The sequence below is a fragment of the Pinus tabuliformis genome, chromosome 1_1, assembly GCF_031772625.1.
Source record: "Pinus tabuliformis cultivar Carrire ecotype Pingquan chromosome 1_1, CPIR1, whole genome shotgun sequence".
Taxonomy (NCBI): domain Eukaryota; kingdom Viridiplantae; phylum Streptophyta; class Pinopsida; order Pinales; family Pinaceae; genus Pinus; species Pinus tabuliformis.
In genome coordinates, this window is record NC_142297.1 from 155,311,175 (window position 1) to 155,331,154 (window position 19,980).

General features: G+C 37.5%; 1 protein-coding gene across 3 annotated transcripts in view; it reads left to right on the plus strand.

Annotated features, from left to right (window-relative positions):
• The first annotated feature begins 1,184 nt into the window (after positions 1-1,184).
• The window catches only part of LOC149212067 (truncated transcription factor CAULIFLOWER A-like), a 350,643-nt gene continuing 331,847 nt past the window's right edge, over positions 1,185-19,980 (plus strand). Inside the window, exons 1-2 of one of the 3 annotated variants that reach the window (XM_089391689.1) lie at positions 1,185-1,321; positions 1,442-1,867. In XM_089391689.1, the coding sequence (XP_089247815.1) occupies positions 1,686-1,867 (182 nt within the window). In that variant the 5' untranslated portion in view covers positions 1,185-1,321; positions 1,442-1,685. Of the gene's footprint in view, positions 1,322-1,373; positions 1,868-19,980 lie in introns of those variants that run through there. The other 2 variants (XM_089391690.1, XM_089391688.1) reach the window with 2 other exon arrangements.

Below are 19,980 nucleotides of genomic sequence, written 5' to 3' on the forward strand. Positions count from 1 at the left end.
AAAAAGAGTAATTATAAGATAAGTCGCAATAAGGTAAGAGCACATTGCAATAAGGGCAACTATAATGAATCAAAGTCCATTATGTTTGACTAAGAATTAAGGTGCGTTGATTAAAGATAAAAGATAAGGGCCTGTGGTGCTAAGCAAGTTTTTCTTATCACTTCCCCGTGTCATTTAAAATCATATTGAACACAATGTTTAGTAAAAAATGTCTAAGTCAATTGGAACGGAACCCAAATGTGAGGTTAAGGCCAAGATATGCTTTCAATGGTAATCCTATATGAGGCAAATCATTTCATAGGCAGAATTAATTAAATAAAGCATTAAATGAAGCATCAACACCAAGTTGATCGCTTCATGATCATATATTTATAGTGTAGGCAACGATTACTCACAGATTAAAACACTTTCTATATATAAAATATAAATTTCATAGCCACTTAACATTATGCCACTTTAACCCGACAAGGATATGGATATGGTATTATAATAAGAGAACATTTGAATTTCCTAGAAATTATATTAATACCAAGCCGAAGAAAGATGTCATCATGAAGTCCAAATCTCAACCACTTCGAAATAACAATAGAAAACCATATAAAACTACACACCAGTTTAGTATAAATAAGCCTAACATTACAGATGATGTCACTCGGTCGAAACTTAAGCACTGGTGTTCGAGGTTATTCTAATATACTTTTTTATAGGGCCCGTCAAATATATAATCTAGATGGCACAATCACAATGACTCACCTACTCTAATGCACAGCAGATTAATTCATTAAACAGTGGACATAACATTAATTCATTAATGTTTATGTTACAATATTTAATATCTTTCAGAGTAGCGATCAAACATTAATTCGTTAAACAATGCACAGAACATTAATTCATTAATGTTTATGTTACAATATATCTTTCAGAGTAGCGATCATGGAAAGGCATCTAGTAAATGGTGAGACATGAACCTGGGAAAATATATATGTATTTGGTCCATCTTAAGCCATGCATATTATTTAAGGTGAACGAAGTAGAAATCAATATACATTTTATTAAGATAATCTCCGAAGTTAGATTACTTTATAGCTGGTTGCCAGTCTTTCGTACTGTATGTTCCATGTTTGTACACACTCTTATATGTTACTTATACACGCATTTCCACGATATATACAAATAGAATACGCTTAGATATTCCGCACTGTATTTTCCATGTTTGTACGTACTCTTCTATGTTACTTATACATACAATTCCACGATATATACTAATAGAATACGCTTATATTTTGTAGGACGGTAGGGGCTCTGGCATGTGACAGAATAGGTGAGAAACTGTACTATAAATTTACTAAATTGGGTGAGAAACTGTACTATAAATTTACTAAATTTACTAAATTTTGACGCAGGCAGAGAGATTGATTACTTTATCCGTGTTTTTATACAGGACTCCAGGATCATTGCTCTTGTTCTGGTGGGAGACTCGGGGGTGTAATTTCTATTTTTTGACGTTTCCGTTTCCGGATTCTCAGCTTCAGCTTAGTAGTCCAGAAGCCGCTTGGGTTGGTTTTGCAAGCCATTACAGGTTTTCCGCTGGTGCCAGCTGTGGCTTTCTGATCTGAGAATCCGATTCTTTGCTTTGAGGGCAATAGGGAGGTCAGGGGAGAGGAGAGGAGTCTGAACTTTGAAAAATGGTGAGGGGGAAAACCCAGATGAAGAAGATTGAGAACGTGACCAGCAGGCAGGTTACGTTTTCTAAACGAAGGAATGGTTTGCTGAAGAAAGCTTACGAGCTTTCAGTGCTCTGCGATGCCGAAGTGGGACTTATTGTGTTCTCTCCACGAGGGAAGCTCTACGAATTTTCCAGTCGCTGGTATGTACCGTCAATGTTTATCTGCCTTGAAATGTTTGATTGCTCTATCGGTCCTTTCAGAAGTTAGTTGGCCTATTTTTGTAGGCGGTCTTTCCTGCTTGTTGAGCGCTGAATCGTCGGGCCATAAACCAGCCCTTATTTTGGACGTCTAGGGTTTCCTAGTAATGCTTCCGTCAAAACAAACAGATGGTAGTCGATCACTATTGAGATATCTAGGGCCAAAACCGATTAAGTTCATAGATTCGGCTCAGTTAGAGGGCTTGATTCCAATTCATTGTTTTCGCAACTTTGAAAAACTCGTGCTTTGTCCCATGGCGAAATGTTCCCCTCAGTTGAAATAGCAAACGATAATAAATCTTTTTCATATCAGCAGAAAATGTCTAAATTTCACATTTTTTCATATTTTCTTAACAAAACATAATAAAACCTTTTCTGTATCAGCAGGAAATTTCATCACTTCACATTCACTTCATTTTCGTATTTACGCTCTCAACCATTTTCATGGATTACTAAGGACCAAAACAGTAAACCAAGTGTTCAGCGAAGTACCGATATCATTATTACTTATTAGAAAACTTTGGGGGATGGAATTGGAATGATGCAAGTTGATAACCATGCAACAACCTCAAATAACATTGTGCCCATAACATTATATTTCATGTGCAGGGAATTGGCTTGATGCAACAGCACCAAGCGACATTGTCAACAATAGAAAGTGATGTTTGCGAATTAAAATTGATTCCTAAATTAAATACAGTTTCCCCTGTAATTAATTTATAAGGTGCTCCATGCTTGAAGGATGATTTATTTAGCTAATGATGTGAATATGGTTATACAGTGTATGGAGCATGTTTTTATTATGAAATTGAGCCTATTGTAAATAACACAACTAGTAATTTCAACAGCTTTATGAAATTAGGCATAATATTATAAGAGGTTTGGTAAATATAGAGGAGTAAATAAATAATTTAATAGTCAGAAAAATTAAATTATTAAAATATAAAGTTGAATTATTAAAATGTAAAGTTGATGTTTAATGAGTTATTAATTTTTATTTGTTATCTTGAAAAGTATAAAGAGTTGGATAGATACAAGGTTATTTATGGTTTCATGTAATTGATCTATGGTGACCTTATCATATTAACTAAGCAAAAAAACTTTAATAAAAGTTGGTAATTGTGCACACTTCATGCACTTCTTTCTAGAATGAATTATTGCATAGTGTTTAACAATGGATCTCTCCTTTTTTTTTTTTCTGAATGCACAATGGTTCTACTCACCATAAAGAAAGTTACATCTTTGACATGTGCCAATGCTTTAATTGATTTAATAAACACTTTACCCTTAGGACAATGTACCAACAAATTAATAAGGGTTCAACCCTTCTCATATGTCCAACTGCTAAAATAACCATGCATTCAATGCTCTCTGGTGACTTCTTCAAGTCCTCCAATCTTTTTTTTGTCATTCTTTTTGGCTTGAAGAATTTACCCCTATAAAGCCTTTATGTAGGGAAATCTTGAGCCAATAATAGCGATATCATCACACATTGAATGGGTTGGTATTTATAATGCTAAAAGGTATATTTCTCTAGAAAAGTCACCTCCACCTAACCTATTTCCTTCTTTTTTTCCTTTTTTTAAACATTAACTAGATGGAAGGTCTTCCACATCTTTGGCTCTTGGCATAAAGAAAGGTGAGTTTCTAATGGAAAGTGAATCCATGGAGTCCCTCAGACCTGCCCTATCTTGTGGATATGAGTGTGATTCTTATGGATCTAGCTAATCCATTGGCATCAAGTATTGCTCTCCTCCCCCTTCTTTTTATGTTTTCCATAAAAAGTGTCATGTGTAGCTCACATAATATTTAGAATTGATTAGAAAATCTTGAAGTCATACACTTAAAGTCTAGCCAATTGGTATTTCAACCTTATAACCTCTCTTGCAATGGACTACCCACAAAATTTACAAGATGATCTTGGTTGGTCTGTTCCATGACTTCTTTAGGTCCTCCAATCTCATATTCTTCTCATTCTTTCTCACTTGGTGAATTGGCCCTTCTAACTCCTTAAAGGTAAGAAATTCATAACTTGGGCCAACAATAGTGATATTATCACACATTGATTAGAAAAATGGATCAGTCTTTGTAATGCTCAAAGTATGCATCTCTAGAAAAGAGAGATCTCCCTAACCATGTTTTTTTCTTTCTTCTCCTTTTTTTAAGCCATTGAAAAGATGGAAATTTGTGTTCCATCTTTGGATTTTGGAACAAAGAAAGGTAAGGTCTTGATGGAAGGTGAATCTATAGACTACCCTTAACCACCCTGAGTCCCTACTTATAGCTATGATGCTTGAGGATATAGTCATTTCATTGGTGGCATGTTCAACTGTTGCTTCCTTTCTTTTATGTTTTTCATAAAAATCATCGCTATTAGTTTGCTTAATACTTAGGGATTATTAAGTACAAATTATGACATCATGCATTTGGACTTTAGCTAAGTGTTACTTCAAATAGCCAACCCTCCCTGCAATGGGCTATCCACATAGTTACAAGATGGTCTTAGGTAGTTAGTTCCATAGGGAATTTATAGCTTGGGAAAGCAATAGTGATATCATGACACATTGGCTAGAAAATGGATTGGTATTTGTAATGTTCAAAGGTATCCAGACCATGTTCTCTTGTTTCTTCTTTTTATTAACCATTTATTAGATGGAAAGTTATGCCCCATTTGTAACTCTTAGCACAAAGAAAGGTGAGTTCTTGATGGAAGGTGAACCAATGGAGTCTTTTTGATTCATGTGGGTTGTTGAGGATATAGCCACTCTATTGGTGGTAGGTTTAGCTTGGTTGTTGTTATCTATTCTTTCCCTTTTATCTATTTCATAAAAGATGTCATGGTTAGCATACATGGTCTTTGGGGTTGATTCAATACAAATCTGAAAATCATGTGCTTAGAATCTTGCCAAATGGTACTTCAACAGCTTAACCTCTCCTCTTCATGGGCTACCCACAAAATTTACAAAATGACCTTTGTTGGTTTGTTCAATATTTAGGTTTACTATAATACCCTAATGAGTCCAAAATATTTGGTAGATTAGTAAAGAAATGCACAACTTGTAATTTAAAACCTAGGAAGAAAACAAGATAAAAAAAAAAAAATGAACAATAAACACTAAATAAAATGCTTGCTTTTAAAAGAGAGAACCTATAAGTTGTTTTCCAGCCTTCAAAAATGATAGTAAGAGACCAGAAACATGCACTTTGAGAACTCTACATAAACCTAAAAAAATAAGTTATGGGAGTAGAATTTGAAGAAGTACATGGGATCTGAGAATATGAACACCATAGGTAGATAGGAAGCTGGTAATAAGATAATGGTTTTCCCCTCTTATGACCAGCCATGGATGATAGTAAACCGGTCTCTTTCATTTCCCAATAATTGCAAACCTAAATGAGCCAAGAAAATCAGCCTTTAAGAGGGTCAAAATTATGTTGGGAAATTCGTGTTAATTTTTGTGAAGTAAAGGGTGAAAATTATGTTGGGAAATTCGTGTTAATTTTTGTGAAGTTTTTCGAAAAATCAGATGCTCTTAAATTTTCCAAAAGTCATGAATTTTACTTCGTGATATTTCATTTTAGGGTCTGCATCACAAAAATCATTAATTTTTTGATCTGTACTTAGAAGCCTATCGATCTTATAACATAATATAGAGTTTCAATGTTAAAGGGATTTGTTAAGGTGGGCGTGCCTATAGATCCTATAACATAAGAGTTTCAATGTAAAAGGGATGTGTTAAGGTGGGCGTTGTGCTGGGATTTTACCCTCGTCAACTTACACGTGTTTTTAGATAGAACAACTAAGGCTTGGTTTTCACATTCTATTAGGGTACATGCAAGCTTAAGGCATTGGCTATAGAATTCACTTTATTGGTTTATGATAATTATAACTTTAATTTAAGTTGCAAAAAGTAAAAGAATTGATGCAAGAGCATCCGTATTTTATTAAACCTTTTAGTTTTAGTTATTTGTTGTGATTAAAAAATCTTGTGATTTGGTACAATATTTATTGTCCTTAATGAGTTTTTTCGACCATAGGAATAAGAAAGATATTATTTGAAATTTGAATAGGTGTAATGCCAAAATCCAAGGAGCACAAGCATAAATATAAATCTTTTGAATGAGTAAGGGTTCCTTGGCTTTCCTTTGAGTTAGTTTGTATAACGTGGATAGTTTTGTGATCTAGATACTTTTGTATAGGCTTTGCACCCAAGAACATTGCACATTAATTCAAGGATGGGTTCCATAATTATTTCATTAGTTCTATCTAATGGTTTTATTTTGGTGTAATTTAAGGATGGGTTCCATAATTATTTCATTAGATTTATCTACTGGTTTATTATTTTGGTATATAAATTTTGGTATATATATATTATTAGTTTCAATTCAATTATAAACTCTCAGGGTTCTCTTTTAAATAGTAGAGTGAGATATTTTTATAATATTTTTATAATAATTTTAGAGAAATTTTGTTGTTTGTGTTATATTGTAGGGGTTGCATATTTACTACCTTATGTGGTATTAGAGAAATCAAAATGCTTATGCATTACGAATATTCTTGTGAAAATGAGGAGAGTTGGGTAGAATTATTTCGATGAAAAGAGGGGAATTATATAATACAATAGTCACAATGGAAAAGGCTAAGTGTAGATGACTTTAGCAAGAGTAAGATGTCGGGTAGAGGTGATCTGAATTTAAAAAGGAACACAACAAATTACAGAAATAACCATAAATACAAAGATCCAGTAGAAATAACACTTCATTTCATTAATAACAAACACTGAAATATGGTTACAAACAGAATGGAAAGAAGACTAGCTCAGGTGATGGTAGCTTACCTCTCAGAAGAGATGTGGCGGCTACATGCTTCTTCTGAACTGTCTTATAATGATGCTTCAAGGCCTATTTATTAAACAATGGAAAACCCTAAACATCCAGAAACTTAACCCTAGGAAATGAAGCGCCAAAATTGTGGGCCCTGTTTGGGTAAATTTGTACATCAATTTCCTGGGGTCATAACTTTTCCATACAATCTCCGTTTGGCTATCATAATACCTTTTTTCGTAGATCTCGAAGATTAGGTTGAAAACAAATTGGTTACTCTATTGGGTCTTTTATGGTCTCTCAGGTTTCCCTAAAAACATCGTTTAGGGCCTCAAAATCGCTCTGGAAGTTCACGACCCAAAAAAATGCGAAAAATAGTAAACTGGGCTACAATTAAAGAAATTGAAAAACTCAAAGAGACAGTGTTTTGGGTCCATGTGGAATAGGAGGGTGGCCACCAATATCCACTTGGATGAGTCCTCCCCCCTTAGGAAGCAATGATCCCCATTGCGTTGAGTGCCTCCATGAGATGGGGAAACTTCTGCTCAACTTGGTGCCTAGTGAGGCACTTGCCTTGGTGCAAGAGTTGGCCATATTTGACAACCTGATACAGTTGGATCTTTTGCTAGTGAGTGTTCTTGACCTGTCTGTCCATAATTCGATAAGTTATGGCCTCTTCCATGTAGTCTGGGTTTAACTCTGCTAGTGTGAGATGTTCTGCAACGTGTGATGTGTCCAACAATGGTGGGAAGTATGGTCGAAGGCGGTCCACATTGAACACTAGGTACAGGCCAAGGAATGGGGGAATGTTGAGCTCATAAGATTTGTCTTCCACAACCTTGGTAATGGCGTAAGGACCATATTAGAGTGGTATGAGCTTCTGATGGGCTCCGGTAAGGCCTTCTTTCTGCAAATGCAACGAGACTTTGTCGCCCACTTGAAACTTGTGTGGCACCCGATGTTGATCATGACGCTGCTTGTACTTGGCATTTGATTTCTCCAGGATGTCGTGAACCTACTAGTGGATGTGTTGGATGCATTCAATAATTCTGGTTACTTTATCAGCCTTGGACAGTACATGTGTGGATTTTGTTTGCGTAGTCGCATGAGGCATGGCAGCATCAATCAGACACAATGGTTGAAATCCTAAACCCACTTGAAAGGGATTGTGACTAGTTGAGCTATGGAGAGCTCTATTATAACTGTGATGCACATATGGAAGACTCTCATCCCAAGTTTGACGATGCTTGGAGTTGTACCTACAGAGTATGTGCATTATCATCCTATTGATGACCTTCGTTTGGCCATCAGTATGGGGATGGAAGGCAGTCGATTTGGTGAGTTCCGTGTCCAATAGTGTCCAGAGGCTTAACTAGAATGTGCTCAAGAACTTGTTATCCGGATCTGATATAATGGTCTGTGGGATCCAAAAATGTACCCATACTCGTTCAAAGAAGAGTTTGGTAGTGTCCTCTGCTGTGATACTCTTCTTGTAGGCTGCCAATATAGCCATCTTAGAAAATCTATCCATGACCACAAATACACAGTCATTACCATCCGTGGTAGAAGGGAAGACATACATATAGTCCATGGAGATAGATTACCATGACTGGCTAGGAGTAGGTAGAATAGTGTAGAGGCCTTGCTTCTTGATAGTTCGCTTGGCGATGGCGCACGCAGTGCAAGATCTGATATATTTCCCAACATCCAGTTAGAGTTTGGTCTAATAAAAGTACTTTTGTAGTACAACCACATATTTCTCCACACCAAAGTGTTCTGTGACCCGAGTGTAGTGCGCCTCCCAAATCAGCTTGGCACGCTCGCTTGAAGGACGACAAAGGTGGCTCAGGTAACATAATAATGCGTCCTAGAGGTGGAAATCAGGAACTTGTTTGCCAACTAATAGCATCTGCTATATCGAGGCAAACGCTGGATCATTTTTGTATAGTTGCGGCTATCTAGAGGTCTCGTGACCACAATAGTTGAGAACAGTAGTCAATGTTGCAACTACGGGCCGACTGAGGTAGTCTGCAACATGGTTGGTGCTACCCTTTCGTATAGAATGTTCAAGTGGAACTTTTGCAGATATGTAGACCACTTTTGATTGCGATCGTTTTGCAACTGCCCTTGTGTCTGTATAAACTAAAGAGGTTGGTGATCGGTGTGGATGACCATCTCCTTCCCCAAAATGCAGTGCTTCCATTGTTGGCAAGCCTGCACAATGGAATAGATCTCTTTATCATAGGTTGGGTACTTCCGAATTGTATCGGAAAGTGTCTCACTATGATAGGCCATTAGATGCTCGTGTTGGGTGAGGACTGCACCAATAACTTAGTTTGAGGCGTCTGTCTTGATTTCAAATGGGTACTACAGGTTTGGCAGTGTGAGTACCGGTGTAGAGCAAAGGCGGTGCTTCAACTCAACGAATGCCTTCTGTTGGGACTCGTACCTGGAAAACTTTGCTTTTGCCCCACCCTTAAAAATCTATCTCAAAGGCCAAGTGATATGGGAGAATCCCAACACGAACCTCCGATAGAAATTTGCAGGGCCCAAAACTCTGCGAGGCTTCGTTAGAGTGATTGGCGCTGGCCAATCCCGAATGACTTGGATATTGGTCGGGTCCACATACACACCACGCTCATCTATGATGTAACCCAAGTATTGGACCTGGCTCATGCCAAAGGTGCATTTCTCCAAGTTGGCACACATTTTGTGCTACCGAAGGGTTTGAAGGACCTGGTGAATGTGTCGCAAGTGTTCTTCCCAATTCTTGTTGAAGATGAGGATGTCGTCTAGATAAACCACCATGAACGAGTTGGTGAAGGGCCACAAGATGTTATCCATTAGTCTCATAAAAGTAGTAGGGGCATTTTTCAACCCGAAGAGCATAACCAACCATTTAAAAAGGCCTTCCTTGGATTTAAAGGTGGTCTTCCATATGTTTGTGGGCTCTATTAGAACCTGGTGATAAACAGACTTCAGATCAATCTTCCTGAAATACTTGGCCCCCTTGAGTTGGTCCAGCATGTCATCAATCCGTGGGATTGGATGCTTGTTCCTCACAGTGATTTTGTTTAGTGCCCAATAATCAATCAAAAGCCTCTAGGTCCCATACTTCTTTTGTACAAGTACAATCAAGCTCCCACAGGGCTAGGAACTTGGTCGGATGTGCCCTTTCTACGGCAACTCTTGGATTTGCCACTTGATCTCTTCATTTTCCAGAATGGAGCGACGATATATCGGCCCATTGGGTAGAGGTGCTTGGGAGGCAGATCGATTGAATGCTTGACCTCACAATGCAAGGGTACCCCTTTGGGTGAAGAGAAGATGTCCTTATACTCTTCCACGACCGTATCCACCTGCTTCTACTGCTTGGAGGAACCCTTCTCGGGGGCCATGGATGTGGCTATGACCTTACTCTTACTTTGAGAGCGAATCAAAAAGAAAAAAAATTCCCAGTCTAGGATATGACTTTACTGCATTGCTTAGTAGGGTTAAAAGAGATGGTGGTAGGTGGGGCTACCTCGGTATCCTGTATAAATTAGTACCTAAAGAAATAATAATAGATCGAGGTCTAGACTCATATACAACATGTCGCTTCCATAAGTATGGTTGCCCTAATAATACATCACAAGCTCCAAGAGGCACAACATCACACAGTACCTCATCCGTAAAGGGCTTGATGCTTTAGGGAAGACGACACTGCTGGCTAACGTGGAGATCTCGTCCTTGGTGAAGCCACCCAATCATATATGGCTGCAGATGTGTTGTAGTCAGTAGGCCCATCCGCTTCATGACCTTTGCTGAAATGAGGTTCTTTTTGCTCTCGCTATCGACAATGAACTATAGCGGAGAACCCTTCACCCACATCTCTGAGTGGAATAGGCACTCCCCCTCTTCTGGATCTTCAGGTTCGATCTTATGGATCTTGGTGGTGGCCACAGTGGCACTGGGCTCTGCGTCAATGATTTGCTTCCTTTTTTCATTCCCCTTGTCGCTTTCTGACTTAGAGTCGGAACATGCGTCGTACCCGGAAGTCTTCAGCTCGGCCACTAGTGACTGCTTGGCTCGACACTCACTTGTGTTGTGACTGGAGCTCTTATGGAACTCACACGACTTTCTTGTGTCCTTCTTTATCTTTGTTGTGTTGTTCTTTGCTTGAGGCTTCTGTGAGTTCTCCTCGGTCACCTCGCCTTGGCGTTGCCCTTTTCTCTGCGGTTTGGGGGCGCATTTCCCTTGCTTTGGATTCGCAAATCCAATGTCTCACTTTTTCTGTTCAAGCTTATGCTCGATCTTGACAATGTATCGGTACGTCGTGCCGAGCCAGGAGATGTCCAGGAACTCCATCAGATCTTGATGTATCTATGTAGGCAGCCGCAGTACTTTAGTACCAAATGTTTCTCAGAATTCGTGCGAAGGGTATGAAAAACTTTGGTAAACTCCGACACGCTTTGGTCCCTTCCTTGTCCCATTGTGGTCCACTTTATGTATTTATTCTCATAACTCCCGACAGGGTAGTAGGGCTCCTTGATGGTGTCCCGGAATGAATCCCAAGTGGGTGCGACTGAAAATAGTGAGGGTGTGCTTTCATCCTTCTACTCACAGTAGGTTTCCCACCAGTCCTTGACGTAGGGGGCGGCTTTGAGAAGTGAAAAAATAATCTTTTATCGGCTGGAAAAACGATGAACAAAAAAATTTGCTTCTAGCAAATTTAACCATTTATCTACGATGTCAACATCTATCTGACTCTCAAATACGAGAATGTTAACGTTAACTTGTACCTTAAAGGGTGTGGCGCTTCCAAAATAGTTGTTGGAAGTAGATACATCACCCTTGGGTAGTTGTTGAACGATTTGGGCAAAGTTCGGCGGATGTGCCACCTCTCCCTATCTCTTCTACTTTTGAAAATATTTCTTCTTCAGATGATGAAAGCGAGGATGAAAATCCTCCCCCACCTTCTCAGGATCCTCCTTCAGCTCCTCAGCTTCCAAAATGGGTTCGTGCTACTCGGGATGCAGCAGGTGATCTTGCCGGTGATCCTATAGATCAGCGACGTACATGTTCTCGGTTCGAGAGAGCCTCTTCTTTACTGGCTCAAGCTTCAGTGAATTATGATCCTGACACCTTTGCAGAAGCTTCAGGCCATCCAGATTGGGAAGCAGCTATGAATGAAGAATATCATTCATTATTGGCAAATGATACATGGGACCTTGTTCCTCTACCAAAGGGACGAACACTTGTTAGATGCAAATGGGTTTACAGAACCAAGTATGGACCATATGGGAAAATTGATAAACATAAAGCTCGTCTTGTTGCTAAGGGTTTTTCACAAGTTGAAGGCATTGACTATACTGAAACCTTCTCCCCTGTTTCCAAAATGAACTCTATCCACCTTGTTCTTTCCCTTGCTGCCTCTTTCAAATGGGAAGTCCATCAGATGGATGTTAAATCCGCCTTCTTGCATGAAGAAATCTATATGGAACAACTTATTGGCTTTATACAAATAGACTCCAGCTTTGTATGTCGGCTTAAGAAATCCCTTTATGGTCTCAAGCAAGCTCCTCGAGCTTGGTATGCCAAAATGGATAACTTTCTTTTAGAAAATGGCTTTTCTAAGTGTCATTCTGACAATACTGTCTACACCAAGAAAGTGGGCAAGTCTCTTATCATTCTTGTTCTTTATGTTGATGATTTTATCTTAACTGGTAGTGATCCCAACCTTATAAACCATGTGAAGTCTAGCCTTAAAAGGAAGTTTGAAATGACAAACTTAGGACACTTACATTATTTTCTTGGTCTTCAAGTCTTGCAATCCAAGGAAGGTATTTCCCTTTCCCAATCCAAGTATGCCTGTGATATTCTACGCCATTTTCACATGGAAGACTGTAAGCCAGCCCCTTCTCCCTTTCAGTCTGGAGTCAAACTTTCAGTCACTTGTACTTCTCCTGAAGTTGATGCTACCTTATACCGTCAACTTGTAGGAAAACTTTTGTATCTAACCCATACTCGTCCTGACCTTTCCTTTGCTGTTGGCCTTGTTGCTTGGTTATGCAAAACCCACATAAAAGTCATTGGAAAGCAGCTAAAAGAATACTTTGTTATGTTCGAGGTACAGTTCAGTTTGGGATTCATTACAGTTCCGAAGCATCTCCTCTATTGGTTGGTTTCACTGATTCCGATTGGGCTGGTGACCCTGATGATCAGAAGTCTACTGCAGGTTATGTGTTCACTCTTGGTTCAGGACCTATTACATGGGCTTGCAAGAAACAAGGTGCCATTTCTCTTTCTTCAGCAGAAGCAGAGTATCATGGTGCCGTAGAAGCTAGTAAGGAAGCCTTGTGGCTTCGTCAGATCCTGTCAGAGTTTGGGTTTCAGCAGCAGCATCTGACTACACTTTGGTGTGATAATCAAAGTGCCATTCAACTATGCAAAGATCCAGTCCAACATTAGAGCAGCAAACACATTGAACTGCACATGCACTTCATCAGAAAGTTCATTCATGACCATGTTCTTGAAGTGCAATATTGTTCAATAGATGATCAAGTTGCAGACATCTTTACAAAGGCTCTCACAGAGGTGAAGTTCAATAAACTTCGATTTATGGTTGGAGTTCAGGAAGTTGTCACTAAGGGGGGATAGGCTCTAGTGCCTCCTTCCTTCTCCTATTGTGTCATATTTGTAAATCCTTCAATCCCATCCCAAGTTGTTCTTAAGGGGGGATGTTAGGATATTCCGACACATAGGAAATAGTTAAGTACAACTTGGTCTCGTATAGAGTTAGGTAAAGTGTGTTCCTTTACTATGTACATTTTGTAACTTACAATCCGACGGTCATGATATGTACTGATCCGACGGTTCATTCTCTCCTTGGTATTACCGACACTTGATCCGTGGTTTAACACTCGATTGGTCCATGATCTCTATTTAAAGAGCATGGAGGGTCATTTGTAGGTTAACTGTTCATGAAAGAAGCTTATGTAAATTTTCATTCTTTTATTAATAAATTGCCTGAAGTGGTCGTGTTGGCTCAGGCCGTGGACTGTTTCGCTCTTTGAGGGTTTTAACCACGTCAAAAGTACTGGTGTGTTGATCTGCGATCTGTTTGTGCGCGGTGTCCTTTGGTGTTCTGTCTGAGGAACTTACCCTGTAAATTCCTACAGACATGGGGGATGTGTATTGTTTATATGGCGTTGAACAAAATTATGCTAAGAAAAAGTATCTCTTTCCCTTACAATCCGACGGTCATGATATGTACTGATCCGACGGTTCATTCTCTCCTTGGTATTACCGACACTTGATCCGTGGTTTAACACCCGATTGGTCCATGATCTCTATTTAAAGGGCATGGAGGGTGATTTGTAGGTTAACCGTTCATGAAAGAAGCTTATGTAAATTTTCATTCTTTTATTAATAAATTGCCTGAAGTGGTCGTGTTGGCTCAGGACGTGGACTGTTTCCCTCTTTGAGGGTTTTAACCACGTCAAAAGCACTGGTGTGTTGATCTGCGATCTGTTTGTGAGCGTTGTCCTTTGGTGTTCCGTCTGAGGAACTTACCCCGTAAATTCCTACAGACATGGGGGATGTGTATTGTTTATAGGGCGTTGAACAAAATTATGCTAAGAAAAAGTATCTCTTTCCCAAGATAGATGATCTATTGGATTAGTTGAAACAAGTCGAATACTTCACCAATATAGACTTAAATTCAGGATATCACCAAGTTCAGGGGAGAGAAGAAGATACCTAGATGACCACCTTCAAAACTAGGAAAGGTTTGTATGAGTGGTTAGTCATGTTGTTTGTCCTATGCAATGCACCAGCTACATTTAAGAGGTTAATGAATGATATATTTCACCCTTTAATAGATCCATTTTTTATTGCCTATTTAGATGATATAATGGTATACAATGCTACATGCAATGAACAAATATCACATTTTACGCATGTGCTAGAGCTATTAATAAAGCATCACCTGCTAGGAAATCTATACAAGTATGTGTTTCCGTAGTAGTGATTTGTGTATCTAAGGTATGTGATATGTGTAGTTTGACTCTAACTTTGATATGTGTTGCAATCAACTTGATCAATCTCTCTTCTTTTGTCAAATAATATAACCACCTACCACTAAATAATATTGCCAAAATTCACATAGTAAAGGGAAAATCGAAAGGTATTACACAGAAATGCACAAAAACAATCCACATTGTCTAAGTCCTCCAAATTCATTGGAAGGGAGATTTATACACAATACAAGTATTCTATAAATATATATTTCAATGATACTCCCAAAAATACACAATTTGCATAGATACGCAATCTTCTTAACCTCTTCATCTCCTCATCAACGATTTTAAGTCTTAGATAGCTTTTATTTATAAAAAAACGTATAAGAAATCAACTTGACACTAGGATGGTCATTTTGCACCCTCTAAATTGAAAAAATAATAACAAATCCCCTATCTATTCCTAAAATAATTCAAATGCTTTAATTACATTCTAAAATAATAATTTTATTACATTGTATGGTAATGAGAGAAGCCAACTTATCTCTTCGTAAATACACTAAAATCCTAATGCTATTTTGTTCCAAATTTAAGAAGAATAACAAATCCCATATCTATTCTTAAAATAATTCAAACTCTTTAATTACACACTAAAAATCATTATATTTTATTAAACACAGTAAAATCCTAATCATATTTTATTCTAAATTTAAAGCAGAATGACAATTCCCATATCTATTCTAAAATAATTCAAACTCTTTAATTACATGCTAAAATAATTATATGTTGTTACATTGGACGGTAATGAGAGAAGTCAACTTCTCTATTCGTAGACAAACTATAACCATAATCATATTTTGTTACATTACAATGTAATGAGAGAAACCAACTTCTCGCTTGGTGGACAAGCTAAAAACTTCTAAAACTATTACAAACTCCAAAAAAAAAATTAAAATTAAAATAATATTTTTGAATCACTTTGTCAAAGTTTATATTATGTTATATCTTAGGTCTTTTTCTTTGTTATTCCTTTTTTATGTGATATTTGTTTTTCATTTTGCATTAATTTGAAATTATACCTTCAATTAATAAATTTCTTTGTTGAAATAAAAAGAAATACTATTGAAAATTCAGGTTTGTTGTCGGGTTGATCCCCCATTGGTCGGTCCTTTTAACTACTTTGTCTGTGAGGTTGGAATTTTAATGGAAGGGTTTAGTTCTCCCTTAGGGATGAATCTCTCATGTTAATTGTTATGCTTTCATGACAATAGAACCAATTTCTAGTTAGATTTATTGGACTGTGATTTCATAAATAAGGATAATTTGATATTGGCAGGAGATTTGAATTTTCCTTTATGCCGAAGAGAATATTGAGGGTCGTCTGGTAGGATGGATGCATCGAAGGTTTTTCTCATCATTGGATGGAGAAAGTGGGTTTTGTGGATATTGAACCCCAAATTTGGTAACTACTGGGTGTAATAGCTGAATGGGGCAAAATGCAATTGGAAAGTGACTTGACACATTTTTAGTAAAAGAGTCTTTCTTGTTGAAAGTTATGTTGTATCATTCTATAGTGAGATGTGAATCAATATCTGATCACAAACTTATCCTCCTTTTTCTAGGGGATGATAATAAGAAACATTATTCTTTTCAATTTAATAGATTGGTGTTTGATGATGAGAGTTTCAAGGTTTTGGTTAGGTTTGTATGGTGCATATTGATATTTCCAATATTATTTCCATTGGAACAATTCTCAAAAAAGTTGAAATTGCTAAAAAGGATTGTTGGTGAGTGGCAAAAAAAGAATAGGAATGTGGAATTCAGTGAACTAGAGTCAATTGAAAATCAAATCTCTAGATTTTTTTTCATAAGTGATGGGCTTTAGAGATTATGAATGAGAGCAATTTTAAAGTTTAGTGATGAAGGTGAAACATTTGAAATCCATGACGATTGTAGATTGGCTTAGGCAAGAGCCAAAAGTGACTATGGGAGGTTCTGTGATTTAGAGGAAATTTTTAAGTGGCCTGGAAGCTTGGTAGAAATTCCTCTTGTGAAATATTGGGTATGGGCTAAAGTTCTTGCTTGTGGCACATTGATAGGATGCAATGGTTGTCATAAACTCTCTGATGGGTTGGTGAAGTTTTAAAATCATTCTGGTTATTTTACCGTCACAAATGTTGCTAGGCAGGTAGATGCAACTTTGGGCGGTCAAGAGTGGCTTTCAGTTCAAGATTTAGGCTTCTTATGTTTATGCAATTGAATGGAGTTCTTTTGTATTGAAATTGTGTAAAGCTGTCACTGTAATTAACTGGGAGGAGAAAGACACCATCAAGTGGTCTAAGAATAAATAAAGTGGAATTATAACAGCTAGATATGGATATGAGGCATTGATTCAAGACAACCCTCTTGCTTCTTCAGAATGATGGCACATATTAGTACGGAAGGGACAAGGCCCCCTTAAATGGAGGTTGTTCCTTTGGCTGTTGTTGAAGGAAAAATATTGACTTCAAATATTCTTGTTAAGTGAGGATGGGTAGGTCTTGGATTTTGTGTTCCATGTCAGATGAATAAGGAGTCTATTGCTCATATATTTATTCACTTCATTTTGTAATTTCTGTTAGGAAGGTGACTTTCTCTTGTTTTAACCTTCATGCCTGATGGAATGTATGATCAGTTGAAGAGTGTCTTTGGACTTGGAATCAAAGTTCTAATTCCCCTTCCCTTAAATTCCTTCCAATCATCTTATCTTGAGTAAGTGAAACTTCTAGAAGGGAAGAAGATCGGGCTAATTAGAGATGGGGCATGACCAATTGGTATAGTATAAGGATTATTTGATGGAGCTAGTCATGTTTCTAGTGTGGGCATAGTGATTTTCTTCTCCCAAAATCTGATGATTAAATGCAAACTAGGTATTGGCCAAGACACAAATTTTATAGTTGAACTCCTTGCAATGTGGTGTGTCATAAGGATTGTCTTTTGGAAACAAGTAAAGATATTCAGATTGTATGGGGATTCAAAAGTCCTTGTGGATTGGTTCAATGGAAGAGCTGACCAGAGGGTCCTTAATTTATATGGTGTGTCATAAGGATTGTCTTTTGGAAGCAGTTAAAAGTATTCAGATTGTATGGGGATTCAAAAGTCCTTGTGGATTGGTTCAACGGAAGAGCTGACCCAAGGGTTCTTAATTTAGAATCATGGCAAAGGAAAATCTGCCAGCTATAATAGCAATATGATGATGTGCAAGTTTTTCATACATACAGAGAAAATAATGTCATGGCTGATATGTTATCCAAAAAAGCTTAGTTTTCTTATCAAAGGTGTCTAATGGTAGTGTGTTGACTGTTTTGTCTTTTAATCTGTTTTTTCATATTCAAATAAAGTTTAATTGAGTTTCAAGATATATTTAAAGTCTTGTACTCAGCCTATTGTATTATTTAATTTTTGTTTATGAAATATCACAAATATGTTTTCTCTTTTAAAAAATAATAAATTCAAATACTGGAAATGATAGAAAGGCCATGTTAGTTAGATACGAAGTCGTAGATTTCAACGAAAGCGTGTTATTTCACGAAAACCAAAAATATGAAGTCCGCTGAAACAACGGAAACTACTCACAAGGTTGGAAAAGCATACTTCATTTTCTGGCTTATGCCTCTTATTGCAAATTTATTCCTGAGACTTTTCTTGGCACAGCAGGAGCCCTCGCAAACGGATTTTCTTTTCACTACAAAGTGTCGAAGTTGCTACATTTCACCATGTTACACTTGCCTAGCACCTTGAGCAATTTTCTTTAAGAGGCAGCATATTATTAAGGGTTTTTATCCCAGATTATGTAGCTTGTAGGTGGCAACTTGCTATATTTTTAAGGAATTTTATCACGGATCATTTAGCTTGCTCGCAATTTTGTTTGGTAAACCAAAGGAAACCATTGCAATTTGTTTGGTAAACCAAATCCAGTGCTTCTTATCAGCGGTCCTCAAGCAAGGAGGCAAAGCGCATCTCATAAGGAGGGAAATCACAATTTTCCTTTCCAGGAAAATTCATTTCAAATCACATTCCTATTCTTCAATTCATTTAACATTAGTGCACCTACAAAGCTTCCAATGATTTTATCTGAAGAAGGTAAGCGGCTTTCTCATTTCTCTCAACCCTGATGAAATAGCTCTCCGCTGACAACTCTTCTCATCTTGAAATAACTCGGCGTGTTTCTCCTCCTCATCTGGAGCATTGAGTAAGCTCTTGGAGTAGTTACGATTGATTTACATCTCTTTGGAACTACCGTTTTCAACTGGTATGTAACTTATCACCGGAAGTGATTTTCTTCCTTCTCTTTCTCTGTTTAATCTCTTTTAATCCACCAGACTTATCCTTTGTGCATGCAATTTTTTTAATGAAATATTCTCGCTTTGGCATGTTATATGAGATCTGTTATTTCTAGATCTAAGAATTTTGAAGTCTCGGTGTCGAGACTTAATTAATGAAATGGTGCAGAAATTATTGTAAGAGATTACCATTTACTTTGTTTTGTATTGTTTGAAAGCAATGCGTTTTTTATATTTTAGGTTGTTCGAAAGTCAAGAAGATTATTAATGGAGTCATTACATCAACAATTCTTAAAACCATGGAAGTCTGTTCTCTTGTATCTAAAAAAAATATGAATTTTATTAAAACTTAGAATCGTTGATTGGGAAGAACGTATTGCAATCTCAACTCACGTTTTTACCTGTGCTTGTTCATTCAATTTGTAACTCTCCCCTTGTTACACAGAGTTATTCTTTCTTGATCTGTTAACAACTCAACAAGAAAATTGAGCCACCAATTTCACTCATCCTCCTTTGCCCTGGCCACCAATTTCTTCTTCCTCCACCCTCTCCTTAGAGTTTTTGCTCACATACGCATCACATGCTTGTTTCTTTAAAAAATAATGCATGCACCTTATTGTTTGCAAGGAAGAGCGAACGTTTCTCACACTTTTCCAACAAATTATTCCATTACTTTCATTTAAACCTTCTCATTTTATGGAAATGCCGAGGGATTAAATAAGAAAGTGAAAGTTTCCATTTTTGTCCATTATTGCAACAGTTTCAATTTTGCCTGTAAAATCGCCAGAAGGGTTATGAGTGATTTGAATGATGTAAGCAAGGTCTTGTCACTGGTGCATTTGTATTCACTTCGAGTAAATAGTAATTTCTAAGAATGCCTTCACTCAGATCATAGTTACTGTCTTATTGT